Raw genomic sequence first — 27,100 nt, 5'->3', positions numbered from 1 at the left:
TATATTTTTGCTTAAATAGCTTCAGGGTCAATTTCTTCAACCATTTCACTTCCTTCGTCAATGTCAATAGAAGCTTCTTCAACCTTTGGTAAGAACTTTTGTATAACATCTTTGTTCGTTATTGTTTTCAGAGATGAAGGATAATATTTCACATTTGTTTCACCCTTCTTATATTCTTTCTGTTCGGAAAGATTCATAGCAATACTGAAGAAGTCAATGTTGGAGTTCTTTATAATAGTATAATGAGTATCTTTGACATTCACGAAGAAACCCTTTTGTTTCAAAACTACTGCTAACTCTTGTGAAGTATAACGTTTGCGGTCAATGACGATAGCTAATGGTCTGACATACTGACCAAACTTAGATTCTTTCACAAACTTCTTGTTAAAGATAACATTAACATTTGAAGCACCATTGAACTCATTCTTGATGGCATTAGCGAGAGCATTGTATGAAAAGAACTTGCAATCTTGCATGTGTTTCATTAAAATAAAAATATTAAATTATTTTGAAAAATAACTTAAAAAAAATCTAAGCTAATTTTTTTCAAAAAATATTTTTTATTTCCTACTAAAGATGTATCGGAAGTTGTCTAAGTTAGAACACTCGGAAATAAAACAACTTCTTACAGAAGCTAATATAGATGTTGCAAAGCATTACACAACAAACAAAAAGGCACTCGCTGACTTCATTAAAGACTATAATGGTGTAATAAGTTATGATAGAATTCATGAGTTCATAAAGCCGCAACGCGGCGAGGACGAAGTCCATGCAAGAGCATTTCCTTTAAATGACGTTGCTATTGACTTATATCATAGACGTTCAGTACCTCATGAAGTAAGAAGAGAGATGTTTGACATAACAAATGCAAACGTTGGTGAAACACGAAAGAGAGATGACACACTGAAACAACAGAGAAGAGAGATGTTTAAAAGTGCTATAGAACAAGTTCGCAAAGCTAACGATGTCATTCGTTCCATTGACGACAAACCAAAAGAAGGTGAGAGATGGTTAAAGAAAGATGAAGAGAATAGGAAGAGAAATGTGAAGTCAGGCAATAGACTCATTGACTTTAACATCGAAGCTTTAGATGAACCAAACAGAGAATATTTACACAAACATTTCGGTAAGGTTTTCATGAGACTCTTAGAGAAAATTAAAATAAACTCCCAACAGAGATGGATGGTATGTTATAAACTTGGTGGAAAGTATGAATGTTCTACGTTAAACCTCAATAATATTGGAACATTACTACATCAGCTCTTGAAGGAGAACTTTATATCAGAGATAGAAGCAAATGCTGCAGGTATTGTTGAAATGCACTATGACTTCTTCTTGACAAACATAAAGAATCTTACTGAAATAAAGATGTATGATTTAACAGAATATGAAGGCTTAACGATGTCAGATGTAAAGAAAGGCAAACCAAAAAAGAGACCATATAGAGATGAAAGCACACTGACAAATGACCAGAAAGCCATTTTGGAAGCTCTTAAGCAAACAGGAAACCCAGCACTTATAGAAAGCTTTTGGAAAGATAATAGTGAAAAGAAGTTTTATAAGAAGAGAAGCGGTCAGTTATGGAAGTATCTTTGCACATTACCTATAAATCTTGAACGCTACCAAATCTTCAATGAACTGAACAAAAGAACTGCAACACTTATGACAGAGGACAATTGTTTCGTTTATGCTTGCATTCAGGCTGGAGTAAATGAAGAAACTATTGACCACATGAGAGAAGTCATTCGTGTTAGAGACTTTCCTCAAAGTAAAGTACAAGAAATTTCTGACGCAACAGGTATAGCATTTAATGTTACCATTGGTTATTTCAATGAGTCAAGACATAATGAAATAAAGAGATATATACCAAAAGAATGCGAAACTGTTAGAACTATTGACTTACTTCTTGTTGAAGACCACTACATGCTAAATGAAAGACTTCCAATGACAACATACTTCATTCGCAACTATATAGAAATCTTGAAGGAGTGTGGTGGAATGAACATTGAGAAACAGATGAAGATTTATACAAAGAGAGAAGATAAATATGTAGTTCGTTATGATAGAACAACACCGTTATGGGATGTTATGAAAACATTGTGGGAGTGCAAATATTTCGAACCTATTTCTTATGGAGAACTTTTCACATATACTACTGACTTATATAAACAGAACCTTGCACCATTTAAAGATTTGACATATGCTCCAAAGTATTGTGTACAACTGAAGAAGAAAGCAGAGTCAAAAGAAGTAAATAAAGCTAAATGTAAATTCATTCCTGAGCACGTTTTCTTTGCTGACTTTGAGTGTAGTACGGATGGCTTTCATAAAGCTTTTAACATCTGTTATGACAGTGAAGATGGTTCAGTTAGTGAAAGCATTTGGGGTCAAAACTGTGCAACAGAATTTTTGGAAAGACTTCCTGACAAGAGTTTAATATATTTCCATAACCTCAGTTATGACATAAACTTCATCTTAAGACACATGACAGAAGTGAAAGGAACTCCCATCATTAAAGGTTCACGAACAATGCAAATAACTGGCTTATATAAAGGACGGGCAATTATTATAAAAGACTCTTACAGTGTTATAAATAAGAAGCTTAAACTATTTCCTGCTATGTTTAACTTACAAACAGGACCGAAAGAAGTATTTCCATATAACTACTACAGCAGTGTTTTGTTAGCAAATGACAACAGAACTGGTGTCATTTCTGAAGCATGTAAGTTTATCCATGATGCAGATACATTTATGAAGAACATAGATTCCATCAAAGGTTGCAGAATAGATGAGAACCACTTCGACTTAGAAAAATATAGCACGTTTTACTGCAAACAAGATGTAAGAATTTTAAGAGAAGGTTTTGTAAAGTTCCGCAATGACTTATTGAAAGAGTTTGATTTAAACGTTTATGACTACGTTAGTATTTGTTCAATTGCTAACAAATTGTTTGAGAACAGAGTATACTTCCCGAATGGAAATCTTTATGACCTCTCAAATAAACCAAGAGAATTTATTTCGAGATGCATTCAAGGTGGAAGATGTATGTTGTCAGATAACATGAAACAAAAGAGCAAAAAGAAACTCATTGCTGACTTCGACACTGTTTCATTATATCCTTCAGCTATAGCAAGACTTTATACTTTAGAAGGTATTCCAAAAGTATTGAAGGAAGAAATGTTAAGCACAGAGTATCTCATGAGACATTTATTCGATGATGACCAAAAGGAACCCATTGGTGAAAAGTTTATGTCTGGCTTCTTTGTTCTCATTAAGATAACAGAGATTGGTATACCCAGACACTTTCATTTAATAGTTTGCGACCCTGAACTAAATCCAGAACTTAACGTTCCAAGAAGTTCAAACACTTGCTGTCTCATGCATGTTGACCATATAACATTACAAGACCTCATAAAATATCAAGGTGTCAAATGTGAAGTGTTGCAAGGATACTATTACGATGGAAACAGAGATATGAGAATAAGAGATGAAGTAAAGAAGTTGTTTGAGTTAAGGTTAAAGTATAAGAAAGAAGGAAACCCCTTACAAGAAATTATAAAACTCATTCTGAACAGCATTTATGGCAAAACTATTCTATCTCCTATTGAGTCAAAAATAACCATAGTAAATGACAAAGATGCTATAAGATATGCTATAAGAAATTACAACCATATAGTGAAGTTCGAAGGTTTGGATGGTTCAGATAAAACTATTTTCAAGCTAACGAAAAGCATTTGCAGACACTTTAACTTCTGTCCACTTGGTGTTAATATTCTGTCTATGTCAAAACGTATTATGAATGAAGTATTCTGTACTGCAGAGGACATGGGACTTCAAATCTTTTACCAGGATACCGACAGTATGCACTTATATAATGAAGACATCCCAAAGCTTGCAGCAGAGTTTAAGAAGAGATACGGTAGAGAACTTATAGGAAAGAACCTTGGTCAATTTCATAGCGACTTTGCAGAAATAACACCTGGAAAACAAAGTTTAGCTTATAAAAGTATTTTCTGTGGAAAGAAGACCTACATAGACTTACTCACGAATGATTTAAATGAAGTTGCATTTCACTGCAGAATGAAAGGCGTGAAGCAAGATGTTATTGCTTTAACCGCTAATGAAATGTTTCCTGAAGCTATACAATGCTATTACAATGAAGATAAGAACATTCACATACCTGTTGGAACATATGACAAAGACTCTGAGTTCAGTTTAATGAAACTTTACAAAGCACTTTATGATGGTCAAGAGATTGCATTCGACTTATGTAAGTCATGTCAACCTTGCTTTGCTGAAAAGTTCAACTTTTCAATAACGACTAAAACAAGCTTTATTCGTAAGTTGAAGTTCTGAGGTCATGGGCTTCGCCCTTGCCGCTAGCGGCTTATTTTTGTCAGCAATGAGGTCATGAATGAGGTCATGAATGAGGTCATTCGTGATAAAAATAAAGCTAGCGTAGATTTTACAATACTGCGATGGTAGAGTTTAAGAGTTGTGCTTCAATGTAGAGACAGTCCTTATGGTCTGGAGGTAAGAACACTGGACATTTATGGTCATGAGTGGAGAACATGTCTATCCAAAACTCACGATTGAAGCCAGTTAATTTATAGTATTTAGGGTTAGGAAGTGGTGAAGTTCTTGTATGACCAATGAACTCATTTTCAACTCCCTTACTTAAGTTTGAATATAATATAGCTTGCTTTCTATCCCAAATGCCAGGTGTTACAATCTTTGAAAATTCATTTTTCCTCGGAAGCATTGCATCATAATTGAAAACATTCTTAAAATCATCACTTGGTTCGGAGATTTGAAACCTTATACGTAATGGATTTTTTTTCTCTTTAGCGACTTCATTGAATGGTGAGAATACAATGAATTGACAGTCATGAGTTCCATCTTCATTTTCATTAAATTCATAATGAAAGTCTATAAGTTGTGGCTGACTACCTTCTTCTTTCAGTTGTGCAAGAAACTCACGTAAAGGCTGTAAAGTTTGTACTTCAATGTTGAACTTTTTCTCGAACATCTCATTAAATGAAATCATACATTGCAACAATGTTGTATCGTCTTTAAAGTATTTGTATATGTGAATGTTTTGGGCGCTTAAAGACTGTTCGTCATTTTCTATCTCGACTTGAAGTATAAAGTCAACCTTTCTGAAAGCACGTGTTATATACATAGATGTTATGCCAATGTACTTCTCTTCATTTATGTTCACAATCCAGTCTGTTGGAAACTTAAACGTTACTCTGTTCCCCTTTATTTTGACGTCAGGGTTTTCACTACTGAACGCAACAGATAAAGGTATTTGTCTATACATTTAATTCGGATAAAAATAAACCATTTACTCTTTCTTTGCTTCAGCTTCCTTTGCTTTTTGTTCTTCCTTTGCTTTTGCTTCTTCTCTAGCTTTCTTTGCCAGTAGTCTTGGGTTCTTCTGTCTTCCAGCAGCTAATGCAGCTAGTTGTTTTTCACTAAGTTTTCTCTTTGGTCTCTCTGGCTTTTGTTCTGGTTTTTGTTCCTTCAGTTCGGATAAAATTTGCTCACGAATTTCTTTCTTCAATGCTTCAACATCTATGACACCTTGGGTCTTGTCCGTAGGATTTGACTGAGTCATTTGATTGCAGATAAAAAACTAAATTAAAACTTTAACCGATGTAAAATGAGCTTGTCAAAATCAGAGCGAGAGTCTATTATATTAAATGACGCAAGAGGAATACAACATCCTTTCTATTATGTAAGTCAGAGTAAAGATGGTAAAATATATGTAAGAAAAAGAAAGGTTCCATTAGCAAATGCAGAGAGCGACAACATTAAGGTGCATGGCAAGGGTGAAGTCCACGAAGCCCATATAAAACCTTCTGTTCAAACTGAAAAGTCAATAGAACCAGAAGAAAAGAAGCCAGATGTTCTTTCAATAACGAACCAAGAGCTTATTGCAAAGTTCGTGAATTTCATTGAAAAACAAACCGAGTCAAAGAATCCTGACCCACCAGTGAAAGAAGTTGAGACAAAAGAGAATGTACAGTTCATTGAAAATGTCAAGAAACAACTTCCACCACGAATGCCAAGAAGAAGAGTGAGAATAATGAAGTAAATAGATATTTTTATCTGAAGTAAATACATGCAGAACGAACAGTTAAACGAATTTACTCCAGCAGAGCATATTCATCAGATTCGCTCATATTTCGATATCATAGACAATGCAGTTCAAATTGGTGACACTAATAGAAAATATTCTGACGCAAAGATTCCATCACAACCTGGAACTGCTAAAGATAACACATGGGTAACATTCAATCTCTCACCTCCTGGTGAAAATATGTTGGACCTTTACAATACATTCATTACGTATAAAATGGAAGGTCAATTTATTGCAGATAAAGAAATTGGTTCAGGTTCCAATAAAACAAACCCACCAGGATTTTGGATTGGTTTCGATGACGCTTTCTATGCAGTTGCTGGATATCAAATCCTTGCAAATGGTCGTATCGTATATTCTCAAGACAACGCAAGAGAAGAAGCATATATAACTTCAAACTCACAAACTACCGAACAAATAAAGAAAGTAGATGTTTTCTCAAAGACTCGACATGAAGATGTATGGAGTCATTCGGGAACATGCAGAACAGGACAAATTGTTAGTGGTCCAATTACAGCAGGAAAATCATTTGATTTTAAGCTTCGTTTAAGAATTCCTGTTAGAAGATTCCTTCCATTAGAAGCTATTCGATTTATTCCAGCTTTTGCAGGAAACATTCAGCTTAAAGTAAAGTTCAGTAGCGACGCCTTACAATGCACATCTATATCTGTAAATGATATCATTGCTTTCAATCCAACTCTTAAAGTTGCATTTGCTTCAGATTCAAATCCACCGACAAATAAATTTGTTCCATGGAATGAACCATTCACTATGATAACGAAGGCAGTAGAAGCTAGTGGAACAGTTACTATTACAACTGTAAACCAGCAACTATTTCGAACAAAGATGGATTTTAATGAATGTTTCATTCATCCAAAGTCATTCTCTTTAGACCCTAACATTTATACAGAACTTGTAGAACATTATACAAACGAGGCTTTATGTTTTCCTGTTAAAGTTATGGATTGGATTCCTATGGACGGTTCATTCTCAAAGAATACAGATAGTTCAAGTGCAACATTTACAGCAGCTTATACGCCTATTAATGTTAAAAGTATTTGGGCACTATTTAGAAAGAAAGACAACTATTATGTTAATTTTGAGAACCCTAAGTTTAAATATCTTCAGCTTTCCATGGGAGCTTATGGAAATATGCCTGCAGAACCCGAAAAATCATATGGACCTGTATTTTATGAAATGGTTGCGAACGCCTGCAATACAAACAATGATATGATTGGATTTAATGAAGATGTTATGAGGTCATTGGTGGATGATGGTAGTGTGGAACATAAATGGGATAGCTATGACAACACACATTTCTTATGTGGTTTTCCAACAGAAGTGGACTTTTGCTTCCAGCAAGGTCAAACATCTACTGCTCCAATAACATACAAATTGTCTGTTAAAGGACCTATTGAACTAGCAACTGAAAATGTACCAAAGCCACTTATTGGATTTATGAGGGATTGTTGCTTTGCCATTCAGGTGCGTGCTAATGGCATCCCAATAATAAGATTAGATGACTATAACTTAGCTACGGACGACAGTGAGGAATAAAGGATGAACGTTTATTTTTAAAGCTTATAAATGAGTTCTTCATCAAGCTCTCGCGAACCTTCACCATCTATGAAACAAACTTTACCAAACGATTATGGAGCACCTATTGAATATTTCTTACGAGCTGCACAATGGCAAAGAGCAGTTTCACCAAGGTTAGGTGTTCCACCAGCTCCTGTCAAAAATAGCATTTGGTCAAGTCCTTATATAAAATATGGTCTCCCACTAGGTTTGCTAGCTACAGCAGGAGCAGTAATGATGTTGAAAAGAAATAAAGCAAATGTTGTAAATAATACTGAAGTAGCTGAAGTTAAACAAACTCCAACACATTCGCCAAAACCAACGTCAAAACCAACGCCTTCACAAACAACACCTTCAATGACTCCTGAACCTATGAAAGTACAAACTCCTGTTCAAAAGTCAACTCCTAAACCGACTCCAACATTTAAACCAGAACCTACTCCTCAAATAAATCGTAAAACTCCTGCGTTTCCTTACTGAAAAAATAACGTTATTTTTATTTTATTTGAACATTTTATTTAGAGTAAAATGACGACTAAAGTCACTGAAGCAATGAAACAAAAATTTTTGGTAGAATACATTAAATCAGGAGCGGTTCCAGAAGGTTTTTACGTTCATACTATGAAGGATGGTAGAGTTCAGTTTAGAAAGATAAAGCAACCATTAGATAGAGAAGGTATATTAAGGAAGATTAAACTTCATGAGGACAACATTGCTGAACTTAAGAAGAAGTTAGAAGAGTTGGAGAAAGGAAGAGAGTTATAAAGCAATGAATTCAAGTGGGTAGAAAAGACCCAAAGGGTCTCGCCGCTTAGCGGCTGAGGGTAGAAATGAGGTTAGATCTACCCTTCTACCCTAAATTTATTTTTGTGCTATGTTTTCATACGTGTGAGGGTGGTGATATCATTAATTTTAAGTTTATTTTTTATTTTATTTTTTATTTTATTTTTATATAAATGACGAAAACTATTGAGATAACAAACTACAACGGTCATGAGTTCAAGAATTTGTTCTTCGTTCCTCGTGAAAATACATTCTATCAGATACGAGGGAGAAAGGGTAAAGTTAGTTTGAGCGTTTATGACAACAAACATAATGGGAGATATATAAAAGCAATAGATACAAACGGTAAGCGTGTTTCATTAGCTTTGTCAAAACTTACTAACATTTATTTTGACAGTGACTTTGACTCTGACGATTGGAGTGACAGCAGCGATACTGAAGAATATGAACTATTGTGTGAAGCACAGCAATGGGAAGCGCTGCAATACTTTTGTAAATGAGAACATTAGTGGGAACGTTAGTGAGAACGTTTATTTTTCATTAGTGAAGTCATTTATGTGTCAGATGGTTTTGTAAATATTTAAGGTTAAGTTAGTGTTGTCGTTTGTGTTGTAAAATATACGTTCGCGGTTTTGTAAATATTTAAGGTTATATTGGGTAAGGTGGAACGCAGTGCCGCCGTACCCAAGATAACCATACTAACTACGTAAGAGGAAATATTATGCCATCGTTGAATTTATACAGTCAGGAATGCAAAAGACTTCTGAGGAGATGGAAAGAATTATTGACAAACACCACTTACGTCAGTACTCAGGAGTTTACGATATGAAACGACTGACAAACTACATTCTATCAAAACTTTCAAAATACCCCTTCAAAAAATATCCATCAAACACTTTATTAGTTTGTGACGACTTCGCTGGTAAAGGTTTAGTTTCAAAGCCAGACTCACCATTAGCTAACATCATTACTAAAGTCAGACATTACCATTTAACTGTAGCAATACTTATGCAAACATGGAGGTTTTTAGCTTTAAACATAAAACGTCTCATAACTGACTTCGTTATCTTTCAAGGTTTCTCACGTTATGATATTGAACTCATTTGGAAACAGTCAGGTATAACATTACCTTTTGAAGAAATTTGGGAAGCATATAAGTCTCTCATCTCTCCTCGTTCATACCTTGAGATTCATATCATGACTAATACCATTAAAGTCAAAAATATTCCATGGGAACGACCAACATTGTTTTAAAGTTTAACCTTCAATTGACTGATGGTAAACAAATTCCATGCATCTCTGTCGCCATTTCTGTTAATATTTTTGCTGTCATTCATATCATCCACTTCCCCATCCGTTAGCTTTTGAGGATATGCGTTAGAATAGCTGTTCTTAAATGAAGGCTTTTCACCTTTGAGAGCATAAACTCTATAACTTTCTGCATACTTTATGTTTGAACCTCCTGAGCCATCATTGACATAAATTTTTATAGGCTTCCACCCTTTGTTCATGTTCCTGCTTCTTCCCTTAGCTCTTTTGTTCAGTAGTTCTACATCTTTATACACAGCACCTGTCTCAGTGAATTCAACAATATTTTCATTCGTTAGCTTTACATTCAAACCCTTGTCGAGTATATTGTTCATTTCATACATATAAAAGGTTTTTATTCTATATGAAATGAGAAGCAAATCCATCTTAGCTGGTGCCGTTAATGTTCCAATTGAACCAACATCAAATGTTGACTCACGAACGACAAACAATATTGTCATAAAGAACTATAGTTCAGAGTGTTTGAAAGAGCCAGAACCAGAACTTAAGTCGGTGAATTTAAACTCAGCTTCAAACGCTAACGCTACATCAGATGTTAAGTTAGAGTATCCACCACTGGACCAAATTCTTTCAAGAGAAGCCAACGACAACCCTTACACAAATGTTCAAACAAATCCTTCAGATAACGTAGACCATTACCTTCTTCAGTTATACCAAACAATTTTACTCAAAGACGATAAGAAGCTTTTGACAAATCTTATAAGCAAGAACCAAATAATTCTAACAAAGGAGGACCTTGAAAATGTTATCTCACGAATAACAGGGAAACAATGTGTCATTGACTATCTCGACCCTGAAATCGAATGCTGTGGTCAAACTCCACTATTCATGAAAATAGGTAACATCCGCATCATTGAAACACCAGGAACTACAGGAGTTGAGTTTAAGTATAAATATTCGAATGAATATACAAAACTTTCAACAGAATATAAACTTTGTTTGAAATATGTTTTAGTAAATTAAAGCAGTCAGGACCTTCGGTCTTGGCGCTTTGCGCCGTCAGTCAAAAAAATTTCAAGTTAGCAATTTGTAATATCTATCCAAAACTTCTTCAACAGTATCGAACTCATCTTCATAATGCAAACCTAATCTTATTGACTTGGTGCAGTTTTCACTAACACAATATTTTTCTGTTCTCTTGACTGACATAACTAACTCATTTGTTTCATCAAACAGCAACAACCAAAGTTCATGACCTAATACATAACATTCATACTTTATATTTTTAGCTCTGAGTTCTCTTGTAAGCTGTTGCATTTAATATTTTCTAAAAAGTCAACTTCAACAGTCATTCGCACTGGTGCCTTCAGTTCTACAGGCTCGCCTTGAAAGTCAACTAGTCTAAATTGCATGTCTTTCAAATTATGAGGACTAATGCGAACCCATTTACCTAAATGAGTTGCTATGACAGGAACGTTTGGAATGAACATTGAATTGACTGCATAACAGAAGGATTTATATTCTACTGAACCTTTACTATTAACTCCTGAAATGCCTGTGACATTAGCTATTTTAGACTCAATGTATAAACAATTACCATAACATACGTATGGAACAGATTTCATCTCAATCGTTTTGTCAACACTTTTCAAAGGAAATGTCATATGGTATGCACCCAAAAGAAGTTGTACTCTATGACTCATTCTTGGTATCTTAAACTCATTCTCGCTGCTGAACTTCAATGTTCCCTCAGAAGAGAGTTCGACATCTATGTTGTCAATAGTTTCTTCATTTATGAGAGTATCTATGACTCCAGCAATTTTATCTATTCTATACCCAGCTCTGTTAGGAAATGTTATAACACTTCTTTTGTCATCTATTTCAATCTCTATGAAATCTGTTTCATCTGTTATGACAAAAGTTGCGATAGTATTGAAGTCAACAACTCTGAAAGCAAGCGCTTCATTCTGTAGACCTAAGTTTGTTTGTAGCTTTACTGTCCCGTATTCGTTTGGGTCTGTACTTTGCAAATAGAACAACATTTTATTCTCATTAAAATATGACTATTGCTGCATATGCGTATGAAACAAATGAAGCAAGAAGAGCACATGAACTAGTAAACGAAAACTCAACTTTAACCATTGAAGGCAATGATTTAGTCATTGACGATGGAAAAACTAAAAAAGTCATTGATTTCGATACTTTTAACACGTATGACCCATTCATTACAATAAGTAAAGTTCCCATCATAAATGATGGAACGGTGCAATATATAAATTCTACAGTAGATGCCTCATTAGTGAAAGTATTAAATGTTCTCATTGAATTGTTAAAGAGCTTTCGATTTGACGACAACATTAAATGCCTAAAGAATTTAGTCATGAATGTCTGTGAAGGTTTGATTTTGAATAAAATAAAAATATCATGGATTAATCTGTATAATTAATGACTATTTAAATTGGATTTACGACAGGGAATTGAAAAAATTATTTTTCTTTCAAAATTCTAAATAATCGGTTTTATGGCAATCGATATAAGAGTTCAATTGCTGTGTTTACGCAAAAAATATCAAGATATGAGGAATTCCAATAAAACTTCCTGTCATTTTTAATTTATAACAATGACTTTTGTTGAAGCAGCTATAAACTGGTTACGAACTCATTAAAGGTTTTATCGTATTTCAATAAAGAAATATTACTAATGATACATTTATTCATTTAATATGTTGGTCAATAACTTAAAGGTGCATGATTCCTTGCTCATTTTGTACCAGTTAATTTGATACTTCAATATATATGGATAGTACTAGGTCTTTAATATATGTTTATAACAAGATTAGTAAATATATAAATATAAGTTTAAAATTAGTAATTAAGTACTCATTCATGCAAGTTTAATCATATTACCTCAAATCAACTGTACAAAAAATTCAATTTGTTCAAATTGAATCTCTGAAAATTAACTCAAATTGAATTAGAGATAACATGAACCCATATTTTATCATAGAAAAATTGCATCTAAAATTTAAAAAGAGAAATTTTATAATTTAATTTTATGCATAAGGATTTGGTTGATCGGCTGGAGGAGGTGGAACTTGGCCATTTGGTGCATAGCCTTGTGGTGGATATTGTTGTGGTGGTGGATAATAACCATATGGTTGTGGTTGGCCGCCTTGTGATGGTGGAGGATATTGTTGTGGAGGATATCCCTGTGGTGGATAACTTTGTTGTGGTGGGTACTGTTGTGGTGGGTATGGTTGCTGTTGGACAAGAAGAGTTGTGTTTGTTGTATTTCTCTTCTTCTTTGAGCTAGAGCTAGAACTAGAACTTGTAAGAGCTCTGTTGACAACCGAGCAGCAGGCACAGCAGCAAATAGCAACAATAGTAATGGCAACAGCAATAACAATGATAACAACAATAACAATAAGAGCAATAGCCCAACCAGCAAGACCGCTGCTAGACCATTCACCGCTGTTGATCTTGTTATATGATGAACTGTCAATCCAGTATGATAAATATTCTGGTGATTTGCCTTTGATGACATATGCATAGGAGTTATCACTGGAGTATGTCGAAATATCATGTTTGAAGTATTCATGCTCAGATGAGAATGTGTTGTAGAAAACTGAGTACAATGGTTTGGATGATGATGAATATGTGCCATCATAATTGTATGTGGATAATTCACCCCAGAAACCTTTGTCAATATTAACACTGCCCGAACTGAAGGCGGAAACCATACATTTGATGGCGCTGCCATCTGTGTCGAATTTGTATGATGATTCACCAGATAATGTGACAATGTAATGGCATGTGCTTGGCATATAATATGCAACAAATGTAGCAGTGCTCCTTGATGAATTTCTGGAAAGAGTAAGTGTGCCTGTTGAGTTGAAGAAAACTGAAACAATGTTTGTGTTGCCAAGGATATTAAGTGTAGTACCAGAAACTGTTGCAACAGCTGAAACATCTTTCCAATGTGTGAAGACAATATATGTATTATAAGTGATATTGTAAACTGTGTTACTTGAAGTATAACTATTTGTATGGATGCCGTAGTCGATGAATATGTATGGAGGAACTGTTGTATCTACGGCTGTTGCATTAAAGTATGATGTATGTGATTGATCTGTAAGAACGAGGGTTGATGGGGTGGAAGTTGAAGAAGGAACAAGCTTGATACTGACCTTGGAAGTTTCTGTGTTATCTGGTTTAAACTTTGCAACAAATGAACCTGTAATTGTATATGCTTTTGTGCCACCATCTGTACGAATAGATGTTGCGGTATACAAAGAACTTTTCGCATAATCCAATGTGCCTGCTGTGATATTGAAGGATGCAGCGAAACCTTCTGGATTGTAAGCAACAAAGCAATACCATTTTGAGGTGGCTAGCTCGCCTAAGGCAGGTGAGTACTCGTATACAGAATTTTCTGGCTGTAGAACGAAATCAAGGGTAGTGCATGAGTCAGGAATTTCGACAATGTCGAAATATAATTTATAAATTTTGGAACTTTGGAAAACATAGGTTTTTGATGAAAAATTATATAACCTTGAGGATGCTTTAACTCCATTCAGAAGTAAATCTGTTGGTGGATTGTTAATAAGAATATAATATGAATAGCCCGAATAAGGAGATAGTTTGTTGGTGAGTTCAAGTGTGTTTCCATCAAAGTCTGCATAAAAACGTCCAGTACGTGAAACTGAAGCTTTAGCTAAACTAAGAGCGGTGAAAAAGGATAGCATATAAAATTTTGAAAAAACTTAGCAACCGCGCTCTGAAAAGTTCAAAAAGTTTATATTTAAATTATGTTCTACATAACTTCGACATTAACATTATTTACTATAAAAATTGAATGCATTTTGTTTTATCGGAAGTTTTACAAAGGATTGGCACTTTTTGTTTGATTATCAAAAACTTATGATGGATAAGATTCGATTAGCATAAAAGCATTGTGAGCATATAAGGATCCAAATAGGTGTAATAAAATTCAATGTTATTGTTTGTTAAGACATCACATGGATAATTTTTGTGGGCTCTAAAATTCCTTTTCCCAAGGATACTGTATTAATTTTATTCAATGAAAATATATTAATTATACTCGCCAGTCAATGTTGGTACATATTACTATAGATAGTGAATCCTTAAACTCTTCTTATGGCAAGATAGAGTCGCCCAAAGTCACATAAGAATTGAGTGGGCACAAAAATTTGAGAGGGAACTCGAAGCCTTACTTGAATGCATGATAAATATGGTTGCTCAAATGATAAATGCCACCGAAAATTGAAAAACAGGTTTCAAATAAATGAAACCTTTGCATTACGGATGCACTTAAGCTCTCTTGCGATTTTGAAATAGTATGAAAAAGATGCCATCTACCAGTTATTACCTTATATCATTTTTCTTCAGATTTCAATTCTAAAATTCACAAATTTGAAATATTAAAAAGAAAGATCTAATTTCATTATCTGTATTTTATTAACAAAATAAATGTATAATTTATATGATCTCATTACTATACATCAAATACCATGAGAAATGGACCATTCTATTATAAATTCAATAAAAAATGTAAAAATCATTCACAAAAAAATCTTTAGACTGTCATTATTTAAATAATTTAAAATTATATTAAAATTTAAGCATAAGGATTTGGTTGATCGGCTGGAGGAGGTGGAACTTGGCCATTTGGTGCATAGCCTTGTGGTGGATATTGTTGTGGTGGTGGATAATAACCATATGGTTGTGGTTGGCCGCCTTGTGATGGTGGAGGATATTGTTGTGGAGGATATCCCTGTGGTGGATAACTTTGTTGTGGTGGGTACTGTTGTGGTGGGTATGGTTGCTGTTGGACAAGAAGAGTTGTGTTTGTTGTATTTCTCTTCTTCTTTGAGCTAGAGCTAGAACTAGAACTTGTAAGAGCTCTGTTGACAACCGAGCAGCAGGCACAGCAGCAAATAGCAACAATAGTAATGGCAACAGCAATAACAATGATAACAACAATAACAATAAGAGCAATAGCCCAACCAGCAAGACCGCTGCTAGACCATTCACCGCTGTTGATCTTGTTATATGATGAACTGTCAATCCAGTATGATAAATATTCTGGTGATTTGCCTTTGATGACATATGCATAGGAGTTATCACTGGAGTATGTCGAAATATCATGTTTGAAGTATTCATGCTCAGATGAGAATGTGTTGTAGAAAACTGAGTACAATGGTTTGGATGATGATGAATATGTGCCATCATAATTGTATGTGGATAATTCACCCCAGAAACCTTTGTCAATATTAACACTGCCCGAACTGAAGGCGGAAACCATACATTTGATGGCGCTGCCATCTGTGTCGAATTTGTATGATGATTCACCAGATAATGTGACAATGTAATGGCATGTGCTTGGCATATAATATGCAACAAATGTAGCAGTGCTCCTTGATGAATTTCTGGAAAGAGTAAGTGTGCCTGTTGAGTTGAAGAAAACTGAAACAATGTTTGTGTTGCCAAGGATATTAAGTGTAGTACCAGAAACTGTTGCAACAGCTGAAACATCTTTCCAATGTGTGAAGACAATATATGTATTATAAGTGATATTATAGACGTTGTATCTTGATGAATCACTATATATATGGATGCCGTAGTCGATACTTTTGTATTCTGGAGGTGTTGTATCTACAGCTTTTGCACCAAAGTATGATGAAATTTTTTTGTCTGAAATAAGAGTTGGATCTTGTTTTGTACTTGAGGAGCCAGTAAATTTGATCTTGGCTTTGGATGTAGCTGAATTATCTGGTTTGTACATTACAACGAAAGATTTTGTGTTGTAATAAGAAGTATCGCCTTCATCAGCAGTTGTTGTGTCATAATCGTATAAAGAAGTAGTGCCAATCTTCATTTTTCCATCAGTGTTTGTGATGGTTATATTAAAGGTATTATGGCTGTAAGTAACAAAACAATATGATTTTTCGAAATTCAAAAGTTTCTTAGCACGTGAGTATTCGTATTCTGAATTAACTTCTGGATCCAAAAGGAAATCCAATGTATAGCATGAGTTTGGAATACGAACAACGTCAAAATAAAGAGTAGAAGCGGTTCGACTTTCAAATTTAAAGATCTTTGTTGATATACTGTATACTCTTGAGGAAGCATTCTCTCCATTAAGAGTTAAATCGCTGTATGGGTTGTATAAAAGAAGATAATGTGTATAACCAGAATAAGATCTCAAGTTGAACGTCATTTCAAGTGCTAATGATGAAAAGGAACTGTAGTAAGCTCCTACATCTGGAACTTCAACTCTGTTACTTAAACTTGAAGCTACAAATAAGGAAAACATATAAATTTTTTGGAGTTTTTTCCCAACGGCGTTTGAAAAAAAAATTTTGAGTTCTCCAACAACGATAAAATATGAAATGTCTAATTTGTAAAATTACATTACAATTTGATTTTTGTTGTTATAATTTCGACGATGACGATTATTTGCATTTTCTGTCAATTATATCGGATGTTTCCATAAAAATTTCCATTTATTTCGTTAGTTGGATAATCTTTTGATGTCTTTATTGAACATGTGAAGGAATCGAGGCTAATTTAGAAATGTTAATGGTTAATTTTTATGAATAATTTTGCAAGAAAGAAATTAGGACCGTTTCTGGTATATTTACATATGATTGACAGATATTTTAGAGCAAATATGAGATGAAATGAGTCGTATGGTAAGAATATGTAGTATTTTTAACCCGTGGAATCTTGAGATTATGAAACAAAATGAAAATTTATTTGTTATTATATCATATCTGCAAAAACTACCAATGTATTTATATATTTCCTGATTTTTATTTAATACCAAGTCTCAAATACATTTTCATATGTAGCTCGTCTGTTACACAAATATTGTGAGATGAGAGATGCTTCCAGAGATCGATTCGCTTTCATGCAGTGTAAGTAAATACATTAGTCTATATGGATACATATTGATTTGCAATGTTTTTGGATAAAAAAAAAAAACTAATTAGTTTTCATACAAAGAAATAAAATTCAAATAGATTTTTTATTGATAAGGATTAGGTGAATAATTTTGTGGTGATGGAGGTGGATAATATGGTTGTGTTTGACCTCCTTGAGAAGATGGTGTATATTCTCCTGGTACATATTCTGGAGGTGGGCACTGTTGTGGTGGAGGTTGATATGGTGTTAGAGAACTTTGTTGTGTTTGCTCTTGATAAGGTGATGGATAACTTTGTTGTGGTTGCTGTTGATAAGGTGATGGATAACTTTGTTGTGGTTGCTGTTGATAAGGTGATGGATAACTTTGTTGTGATGGATTTTGTGGTGGTGAATATGATGGCGCTGATTGTTGTTGGACATAAATGGTTGTGGTTGTTGTTTGTCTGCTATGCTTCTTTGAACTAGAAGAGCTAGAACTAGAAAATGCTCTGTCAGCAGTTCTACAGCAGAAGCGGCAACAAACAAATACTAAAGCAACAACAACAATCAAAACAATAATGACAATGATGACAATGGCCCAGACTGGAAATCCGCTACTCGACCATTCACCACTGTTAACTTTACGGTAGGAGCTATTGCTGACTGAATATGAGTAGTACTTTGGCGACTTTCCACTGATCTTGTAGCTAATGGATGTATCGTTATCGTATGTAGTAATTTCGTGTTGGAACCACTCGTCTCCAGAAAAAATATATATTGTAAAATTGTGAATAAGAAGCATCTAAGGAGATAGAATATTTAGATGCTATACTACTTCCATCGTAAAAGTAATTGTACATATTACTAATGTCACTTGATGAAAATTTGACCTCGCCAAATTCGAATGCTGATACAATGCATGATATAAATGTATCACCAGGTTTCAATTTGAAAGACTCATTTCCGGATAATGTAACGATATAATGGCATTTACTGGGCATTTCATAGGCAATATATCTTGCATACGCTGAGCTGCCTGTAAGTTGTATTTTTCCTGTAGAATTGAAGAGAACTGCCACGATTTTAGTATCTCCGAGAATATTAAACTCTGTGCTGCCACTTGTGACCTTGCTTTCAACGTTTTTCCAGTTTGTGAATACGATATATGTACCTGCTGTAATATTTAACTCTCCTGTGCTATTATAGGAATGATAACTAAAATATCCTGGGTAAACGTATGGATATATTGGAGGATTAGTATCTACAGATGTTGTAGCAAAAAACGATCCCTTGCTCTGGTCGTAAAGGAGAACTGTATCGGAGGTTGATGTTCTATATTTAATGAATTTGACGTTGGCTGAGGAAGATGAAGTGCTAGGAGTGTATTTAACTATGAAAGAATTTGTCGAAGAATACGAACTGTACGAATTTCCGGAATAAAGTGTATTACTTTGGTAAAAGTTATTTGAAGCATAGGAAAATTAGCCTCCTGAATTAGTAGCCCTTACAGTAAAAGCAGCATCACTATACCCTACAAAGCAATACGTTTTAGATGGATTTATTTGAGAACTTGCAAATTCGTAATTAGAATCTTCTCTATTCTGTGGATTAATTATGAATTCAAGAGTATCGCAATCATCTGGAATAAGAACTAGATCATATTGCAAATTATATTTCTTGCTGCTCCTAAAACTATAGTATGTAGCTGGAGCAATTTTGTATACTTGTTTAGCTTTTTCAAAATTTAGTGTCAAATTGTCATCAGGATTTGATAAGATAAGATAATAAGAATAACCACAAAGAGGCTCATAACCGAGCTTAAAATCGGCTTTGCCATTGGAGAACTCAAGGTATGAGCTGGCTAAATTTGTGATGAATTCGTAGCTGAGACACTGAGTAACTAAAAATAACAACATAAATATAAAATGAAATTCTGAAAAAGAGGATAATTCAATACTGAATTATTTTTTTCAAAAACAATTTATCATGATCATGCTCATTATATGGTTATTAAAATACTCAACTACAAAATTTTTGAGCTTTCAAAAATTTAAATTCCGAAAAAATATTTGTGTGTACATATCTATTAATATGGATAAATTTTAAAATTCGATTAAGAGTGGTGCTTGAAAAATTAAATAGTTGTAAATTTTGTTTAAGATATTTCAAGAATCAACTCCGTCTCAATTTCCAACATATGGTGGGAAATATTAATTTACTAAAAAAAGGTAGTCCCACGAAAAGTGACACCCTTCTTCTTTTTTCCTAGGGTTACTGTTCGCTTCTTTTCTGCTCGTTATGGCAGAGATGAAAGAAATGATTGGTGGAGCCTAATTTATTACTCCAATTAGCAACTATCTTATATAGTATACTTAGTTGTATTGTCAGTTATTCTCCAGCATTATGCAATTTAAAATCAACTTCGTTAATTTTAATTATATTGCAACAGTACTTCTACATGGAGATAACATCAAGATTGCACCTGCCAAATCCCCATCCCCATATTAAAAATCGAAATTTTGCATCTCGAAAATGCAACAACAGAATTCCTCGTAATTTGAGTTCTTACGTCGCTTATGATACATATTCAAATAACTTGAACATAGAAAAAGTTACTAAATTTGAGAAAATTATTGCAATAAGAAAAAAAAGTCGGCTTTTAGATATAAATTACATATAAATTACGATGACCTCTATAATGTGTGCACAGTACCGAATATAATTGTTTGATATTTTTGATTTCAATTTTATACATTTTGATTGGAATAGTCATAACTCAAATATCGACGATAGTTACTACATTTATGCGAATGTAGTACGTTTCCATTCATCTATTTACTTGTTGTTGTTGAAAATAAAACTTTATTATTTTACTATCTTAAATAAGAATTTTGTTATGGAAATAATATTTTCAACAGCAATCATGACATTGCATCAACTATAGAATGAGTTTTTAATAAATATGATTTCCAAATCAAAATTAGATGTTTTTTATGAATAAAAACGATTCCATTTGATGATTTGATTAATTATACAATACTTTGATTTTCCAAATTTTTTTGAAAATTGATTTTTTCAAGAGAAAAATCAAATTTTTGATTCTCATTTTTGATTTATTGAAATTTTTTTGGAATTTTGAGTTGATCAATTAAGCAGAATGAGTAATGCGAATGCTTTTTACATCTCACAGAGTGATGAGTTAAAGGTGAATTTTAAAAAATTATTTTAAATCACAAATATCTTTCTTATTATCCTTTATTCTAAAAAGAATAGTACTAAGCATTGATAAAGCATGATCTATATTAGTAAATAACTTGAATGAAAAGTGTAAAAGTAAAGTTTTTATTCATTTTTATATTAGATCTAAACAAAAAACTGCATCATATTAATATCTAGTGGAGAGATGAGATTTTGTTCGTTTTTGTTAGCATTCAGTAGACATTATAATCTTGAATTTTATATATTACATGAAATTATTAACAAATGTGATGTTTTGCTTCGATTTATGATTAATTTTATTAAAGCATCTCGACATGTATCTTGAACAAGATCGTTTCTTGAAGAACTCCAAGATTTTTAAGAGACTTCTTACGAAATTTGATAGATGATAAGAACCACCATTTACGCAAAATGGTTTATTGAATATAAAATAATTCTGTCGTGATCCATTATCATTATACTATTTTCTATCAAATCTCAAAAGTAAGAATTCAAATCTATTATTTCCCTGATAAACCGGATATTACATAATAAACTATAATCATGTAAGCTGGGAATATTATGGTTTTATTCAAAAACTCCAATTATACTTAAATTTGAAATACAAATACCCTACGTTCCCAACTTCTGGAAAACGGTAATGAATATTGATATTTACTTATATTTGAAATTAAATTTGATATGTAAATCATAACGTGATAATTAATTGATAAAAATTATGGAAATTAAAACGTAATTCACAAATTTTTTATGCTTTTAGTAACTTTTCAAACTAAATCATATCATTCATATTTGGAGCCTACTGATTCTATTTATCTATTTATTTGGAAATCTGTCGTTTAGATTCTTCGTGGGACTACCTTTCTAAAAAAATGCAACGTTGATGACATTTTCCACATGATCTGGAAATTTATATTCATCTAGTTATATGCTTATCATTATCATGCTAAGCGTTGATTTCAGCCATAATGCTAGAGAAAATTTCGGATATAACATGAATCTTTCTATTTCCATGATTTATTTTATTGGTGCATATTATGATAGGCTATGAATTATTCCTTGATTATGATTGTTTGAAATTTAATAAAATTATTTCAATCAATATATTATTCAGTGGTATTGATTATCATTTTTTGAGTAAAAACAAAAACAAAATTATAAAAAAAAAATCGCATTTTTAATTTTTTATTTTACAATTAATTATAAGGATTATCATAATCTGAAGGTGGTGGTTGGTAAGGATTAACTGGTTGTTGAGCCTGAATAAACAGGTGGAGCATAATAAGGCTGTTGTTCAGGAGGAGCAGCATAAATTTGTTGTGGAGGACGAGAAGGAGGTTCTAGTTCTTGTTGATTCTTTACTTCATTTTCATAACTATTACGTGTAGTAGTTACAGTGTTTAAAGGTCGTTCTGTTACATTATCTTCTAAAGGAATTGATTGGTTCAATAAATTCCTTGTCTTTTGTCTTATCTTGTATATACATATGCCTAATAATATGACAATACCAATAAATGCAACAAGAGCAAAGAAAACAATGACAAATATTTCAAATCCAGAAAGTCCTTTATGTGTTTCCCATTTACCTGTATTAAGGCGTTCATATGTCCTATTACTGATAGAATATGAAGAATATGGTGGTGAATAACCTTCAAGAACGTAACTTTCGGAATTATCTGTCTTTGAAGGCTTGATTGTATATTTAACCCATGCATCTCCGAATATATAGATCTGGTTAAATATTGTGAAGGTAGGAACTGTACTTTCTTCTAAAGAATATCGAGTATTATTATATAAATAATCTTTGTTAAGAGTATTGGAGCTGTCTTCTATTTTGACCACTCCTGACTTGAAAGCTGATACCATGCAATAATCGGAACCTCCTTTGAGTTCTAATTTGAAAGATTTTTTGCCAGACAATGTAACAATGGCATTACAAGTAACTTTAAGTGAATGTACAACAAATGTTGCTTCAGATGAATCAAGAGAGGACTTGAGTTCCATAGTTCCTGTAGAATAAATAAAATTGCTACAACTCCTGTGTATCCAAGGATGTCCAATGAAGATTGTCCGTAATAAACGGTTCCGCTAAGCCCTGTCCAGTTGGTAAATACGATGTAACTTTTAGATGCAACTTTAAATTCCTTTACAGTGGAAGTTATGAGCTCTGAGTGAACTCCATAAGTTAATACTGGGTAATCAGCAAATTTGGTGCCGACTGTGACAGGATTTATGGTCAAATAAGATTCTTTTGTATCATCATATAAAAATTTAGGATTTGGAAGGTTAGAATACCTTGATGATACTGTAAATATAAAGGAAACTGATGAGCGCCTTGAATCTGGTGTAAATACGAAACATATTGAGTTAGTCGTAACGAATTGTTCACTAGAATAACTAGTAAGGGATGTGGTGGATGACATGTCATACGCTGAGTATTCAAGTAACTTAGGATAGTTAATTCTGACGTTCAAATCAAATTCTCCTTCTGAAAATGCAACAAAACAGTAATAAGAAGGTGTAGTTAATTCTTTTACTTCGGAGTTAATTATATTGATACGTCGTTCCGGTGACTGGATTAATAAGAAATTCCAATGTATTACAAGAAGCTGGTACATTAACAACATCAATGTAAATGTTAGTCATATTTTCACTGTAAAAGTAAAGATTCTGTGGTGATTTGATTTCAAAAATTTGAGTTTTGATAAATTCGTCATTAATTCGTAAATCGTCGCTCGGATTTGAGATTATCATATAGTGTTTGCAATCCGAAAATCCAGATAGACTAGCTCTGCGTGCATTCACTTCAGGATTTGCATCAAAATCAATAACAACAATTTCGGAATGATCTATCAATTGAATATTGTATTTACTCGGTTTTGCAATGAGAACGTCTGATGCAGCGAAAGTAGCTAATAGCCAAAGCATTAGAATTCACTTTCGGATCTGATTATTTTTTATTTACAAAAAACTGTGAAGTTTACTAAAAGCAAAAATAAAAAGCACGTGCATTCTATATCTAACAATTTTTAATTTTTTTACATCGGAGAAAGTTCTCAATTTTGAAAAGATATCGAAAGACAACCATATTTTGTTAGAAGCCCATTATTAGGTTCTGGTGTTGAAGCTCACATACCTTTCGCAACGTTGAATTGATTAATTGAATATTAATTGTCTATCTTCGAAATAGCAAAGCAAAAGTAGTGATATTTCTTTTAACAGCTATATATCATACACACATTAGGATATATATTGTTTGTATCACCGCAATAGCTTTGAAATTAATCTAATTGCTCATTAACAAAAATTGCTTTGTATTTAACAATTTCTCATAGAACACATAATGATTCTATTAAAACATAGGATGCTTAAGGATTTAGTTATGCTATGCTGTTTAGATTTATCGATAAATCATTTGTCACAAAATCTGAAGTTCAAACAAACAATATAAATATAATAGATGTATCTACTCAAGAGGAAAATGTTAAAAGATTCCATATTGTTATAATGAACAATCCAATGTTTATCAGTTCCACGATACATAAATTCCAAAAAATACACAGAAAAGGTCCAAGACTTTGAAACCGTTAAAGACAGCTTCTATTTTCTTCAGTCAACTTTTCTTTGTCGAAAAAGGAAAAAAGGTGTAATAGATTTAAAATAATAGCGCATTTTTATTATAATAGAATCAAATTTAAGGTTTCTGACTTTCTTCGAATTCATCAGAGAATGGATCATTGTTCTGTGTGATTGTCTCTGATGAGAACAATGGATTATCTTTGGTTGCTGTTTCTTCTAAGCTGATGTTAGTAGAAATTTGTGTTTCACGTTCTTCTATATCAGAATTATCACTGGCTGAGTCTGGATGGGAATTCTTCTTTCTTTGGATTAAGAGGATAACTGCCAAGACACAAAGAACTAATAAGATAATACCAACAATAACAATACCAACAATCAAACCAACATTACCGTTATTCTTCTTCTTTGTATTGGCCTCTTAGAATCTGCGTTGTCTCCACCTGTTTCATCAGGATCATTAGGATTCTCTGGATCATTAACAGATGACTTGTAAACAGTGAACTGAACAATTGCTGGAGAAGATACGAAGATTATCTGTGTCAATAGCTAAAAGTGTGAGCTGATGATCTCCAACTTCAAGAGATTGTGGAATCTGGTAGACAAATGAGAAGTCTTGAACTGTGGAGTCAGATTGAAGAGTGTAAGACGGTTCTTGTTTCCTTCATCAATACTGACTATGAATGAGATATTGTTTCCAACATCTGGATCACGAACTGTACCAAGAACTTTCAGTTTACCACCAACTCTAACTCTGTCCTTAGCAACGCTGACACTAAGGAGCTTTGGTGATTTTGGATGTTGAAGTCAAGAGCGAAGTTGCTTGTGTTCTGTCCACTAACATCGACAGCCCAAACATTCATTTTATGCTTGCCATGCTTGAAGTTGACTGGAATACCAACCTTGACTTCGAATTCTTGTGGAGATTCGCTGACTGTGATCTTCTTTGTATCATTGAGAAGAACTGAGTCAATCATGAAGTGCATATTGACATTGGAGTTGGCTCTAATTGAACCAATGATGGTGATCTGATCGCCATCGTTGTAAATATTCTTAACAATTGGTTTAAGAGAAAGAGATGGTTTGTATGTGATGAAAAGAACTGATTCAACCTTGTTGGAACTCAATAGTGGATCTAATGATGGATAATAGTTAGATTCAGCTAACATCCAAATGTAACTGTTTTGTTCCAATAGATTCATTTCCTGGGATCTCATAACCGAACTGGAACTTTTGGTTAGCAGTTCCATTAGATTGGATCTTTTGTGTTTCAGATGAAATGAGTTTGTCACAAGCTGGACGAAACATAAAGATATTTGTCCTTATCAAAATCATTGAAATAGCCTTCAAATTCAATAAACTTCTGACTGAAGAGCAAATGGCTTGACAAATGAAGCCTTTGTGAGGTTCGGTGGTTTACAATATGGAAACAAGAATTCTCCTAATGGTTGGAAGCCGTAGTGATCAACATAAGTTAGCATGATGTTGTGTTCTTTTCCATACGTTAAGTCATCAGGAAGCTTGATATTCTTAGTTCCTGTACGTTCTGTATTATCAAGTTAAATATCTTCAGCGAGATCCTTAATCTCTTCTTCATCAATATATACTTTGAGTGTAACTTTTCCATCATCCTTCATTGTGTAGCTTGCTTGAACTGTGGCACCACTAGTGTAATAATGTGAGTCTGGATATGTTACACTAAAATCAGGAACGTAACTGAAAATAACTGTTCTCGCGAAAATATCAGAAACACCTAGACCTGTTCTGATTGTGCTATTCTTGGTGTCTGACAACCATAACTTAAATGTTTGTTTGCCATATAACTGAGTAAATGTACCATATGGTGTGGACGCGTAGATTGTTTGACTACTTCCAATTGATGAAACTCCATAATCTGTGAATAGAAGTGGTTCCTCATCTCCGATTTGTCCATATAGATATAATTTCTTGCCATTATCAGGATCTTGACATACTACAGAGAATGACCATGGGCCATATGGTGATAATACGTCATTGTATAAGGACAAATCTGTAATTACTGGCTTATTCTTGTGCAAGAATGATAAAGTATATTTCGCGGTAGCTTCATTATCATTAGAATCAACAAGTTTTGAATAAACGTTGATTGTTCCGTAGCTTAATCCAGCTGGAACTTTAAATGAATCTTTGAACCTTCCATTTGTCAATGTTTTTTGGATCGAGAATAATTCGTTTAAGTTCAATTGTACCAACAGTTAAAATAAGTTTAGCATATCCATCACACTTCAATGTACCTGTGATTGGAACTAATCCATCATCTGAATAAAGTGCATCTTCTGGAAGGTTATCTAATGTGTAAGATGGCTTGAATGTAATTATGATAGAGTTTGATGATTCTTCTGAGTTTGCATTCCTACCACTACTTATAGTTTTAATCATGATTGATATACTCTTCATACCTAATGGTGCATCAGATGGAATATAAAGTTGAAGTGTGTTTATTTGTTGCTTTCCATTTGATGTTATATAGTCATTTGCATATTTGTATTCTGCTCCATTAATTGAGTAATAGAAATATAAGTACTTAGATACATCTAGGTCAGTAAATGTGACTTTGCAGAAATGT

At 33.4% G+C, this 27,100-nt stretch overlaps 13 protein-coding genes and 1 pseudogene across 14 annotated transcripts, besides 2 other annotated features; 5 read left to right on the top strand and 9 right to left on the bottom strand.

The window, feature by feature from the left end:
* Positions 1–9,210: part of a mobile genetic element that runs on past the window's edge.
* Positions 1–12,125: part of a mobile genetic element that runs on past the window's edge.
* TVAGG3_0748840 (uncharacterized protein) lies at positions 12–485 on the bottom strand (the record flags this gene model as incomplete). Its single annotated transcript, XM_051245139.1, has 1 exon — positions 12–485. The coding sequence occupies one exon, from the start codon at positions 483–485 to the stop codon at positions 12–14; it is 474 nt and encodes a 157-aa protein (XP_051091726.1).
* On the top strand, positions 2,752–3,608 carry TVAGG3_0748830 (organellar and viral DNA polymerase type B; the record flags this gene model as incomplete). Its single annotated transcript, XM_051245138.1, has 1 exon — positions 2,752–3,608. A coding segment is annotated over one exon (857 nt), but the record flags the coding sequence as incomplete, so codon positions are not given.
* Positions 4,466–5,029, bottom strand: TVAGG3_0748820 (uncharacterized protein; the record flags this gene model as incomplete). Its single annotated transcript, XM_051245137.1, has 1 exon — positions 4,466–5,029. The coding sequence occupies one exon, from the start codon at positions 5,027–5,029 to the stop codon at positions 4,466–4,468; it is 564 nt and encodes a 187-aa protein (XP_051091724.1).
* TVAGG3_0748810 (uncharacterized protein) lies at positions 5,348–5,620 on the bottom strand (the record flags this gene model as incomplete). The annotated part of the gene is made up of 1 exon (XM_051245136.1): positions 5,348–5,620. The coding sequence occupies one exon, from the start codon at positions 5,618–5,620 to the stop codon at positions 5,348–5,350; it is 273 nt and encodes a 90-aa protein (XP_051091723.1).
* On the top strand, positions 5,666–6,100 carry TVAGG3_0748800 (uncharacterized protein; the record flags this gene model as incomplete). The annotated part of the gene is made up of 1 exon (XM_051245135.1): positions 5,666–6,100. The coding sequence occupies one exon, from the start codon at positions 5,666–5,668 to the stop codon at positions 6,098–6,100; it is 435 nt and encodes a 144-aa protein (XP_051091722.1).
* TVAGG3_0748790 (uncharacterized protein) lies at positions 6,128–7,702 on the top strand (the record flags this gene model as incomplete). The annotated part of the gene is made up of 1 exon (XM_051245134.1): positions 6,128–7,702. One exon carries the CDS (start codon positions 6,128–6,130, stop codon positions 7,700–7,702), a length of 1,575 nt encoding a protein of 524 aa, XP_051091721.1.
* On the top strand, positions 7,733–8,203 carry TVAGG3_0748780 (repellent protein 1 family; the record flags this gene model as incomplete). The annotated part of the gene is made up of 1 exon (XM_001299381.1): positions 7,733–8,203. One exon carries the CDS (start codon positions 7,733–7,735, stop codon positions 8,201–8,203), a length of 471 nt encoding a protein of 156 aa, XP_001299382.1.
* Positions 10,184–10,798, top strand: TVAGG3_0748760 (uncharacterized protein; the record flags this gene model as incomplete). The annotated part of the gene is made up of 1 exon (XM_051245133.1): positions 10,184–10,798. One exon carries the CDS (start codon positions 10,184–10,186, stop codon positions 10,796–10,798), a length of 615 nt encoding a protein of 204 aa, XP_051091720.1.
* Positions 11,053–11,817, bottom strand: TVAGG3_0748750 (uncharacterized protein; the record flags this gene model as incomplete). Its single annotated transcript, XM_051245132.1, has 1 exon — positions 11,053–11,817. The coding sequence occupies one exon, from the start codon at positions 11,815–11,817 to the stop codon at positions 11,053–11,055; it is 765 nt and encodes a 254-aa protein (XP_051091719.1).
* A 673-nt stretch (positions 12,126–12,798) lies between the features above and the next one.
* Positions 12,799–14,524, bottom strand: TVAGG3_0748730 (amelogenin-related protein family; the record flags this gene model as incomplete). The annotated part of the gene is made up of 1 exon (XM_001299383.1): positions 12,828–14,519. One exon carries the CDS (start codon positions 14,517–14,519, stop codon positions 12,828–12,830), a length of 1,692 nt encoding a protein of 563 aa, XP_001299384.1.
* An 888-nt stretch (positions 14,525–15,412) lies between these two features.
* On the bottom strand, positions 15,413–17,110 carry TVAGG3_0748720 (amelogenin-related protein family; the record flags this gene model as incomplete). Its single annotated transcript, XM_001299384.1, has 1 exon — positions 15,413–17,110. One exon carries the CDS (start codon positions 17,108–17,110, stop codon positions 15,413–15,415), a length of 1,698 nt encoding a protein of 565 aa, XP_001299385.1.
* Positions 17,111–17,824: 714 nt separating this feature from the next.
* On the bottom strand, positions 17,825–18,502 carry TVAGG3_0748710 (amelogenin-related protein family; the record flags this gene model as incomplete). Its single annotated transcript, XM_001297171.2, has 1 exon — positions 17,825–18,502. One exon carries the CDS (start codon positions 18,500–18,502, stop codon positions 17,825–17,827), a length of 678 nt encoding a protein of 225 aa, XP_001297172.2.
* A 679-nt stretch (positions 18,503–19,181) lies between these two features.
* On the bottom strand, positions 19,182–19,616 carry TVAGG3_0748700 (uncharacterized protein; the record flags this gene model as incomplete). The annotated part of the gene is made up of 1 exon (XM_001297170.1): positions 19,182–19,616. The coding sequence occupies one exon, from the start codon at positions 19,614–19,616 to the stop codon at positions 19,182–19,184; it is 435 nt and encodes a 144-aa protein (XP_001297171.1).
* A 2,510-nt stretch (positions 19,617–22,126) lies between these two features.
* Positions 22,127–24,420, bottom strand: TVAGG3_0748690 (annotated as a pseudogene). The gene has a single exon: positions 22,162–23,537. A coding segment is annotated over exon 1 (1,376 nt).
* Between the last annotated feature and the right edge of the window lie 2,680 nt (positions 24,421–27,100).

The sequence above is a fragment of the Trichomonas vaginalis genome, chromosome III (genome assembly GCF_026262505.1).
Source record: "Trichomonas vaginalis G3 chromosome III, whole genome shotgun sequence".
In the NCBI taxonomy this organism is placed as follows: domain Eukaryota; phylum Parabasalia; order Trichomonadida; family Trichomonadidae; genus Trichomonas; species Trichomonas vaginalis.
Note: the sequence above shows the minus strand (reverse complement) of the source record. Positions and strands in the feature narration are given on the sequence as shown.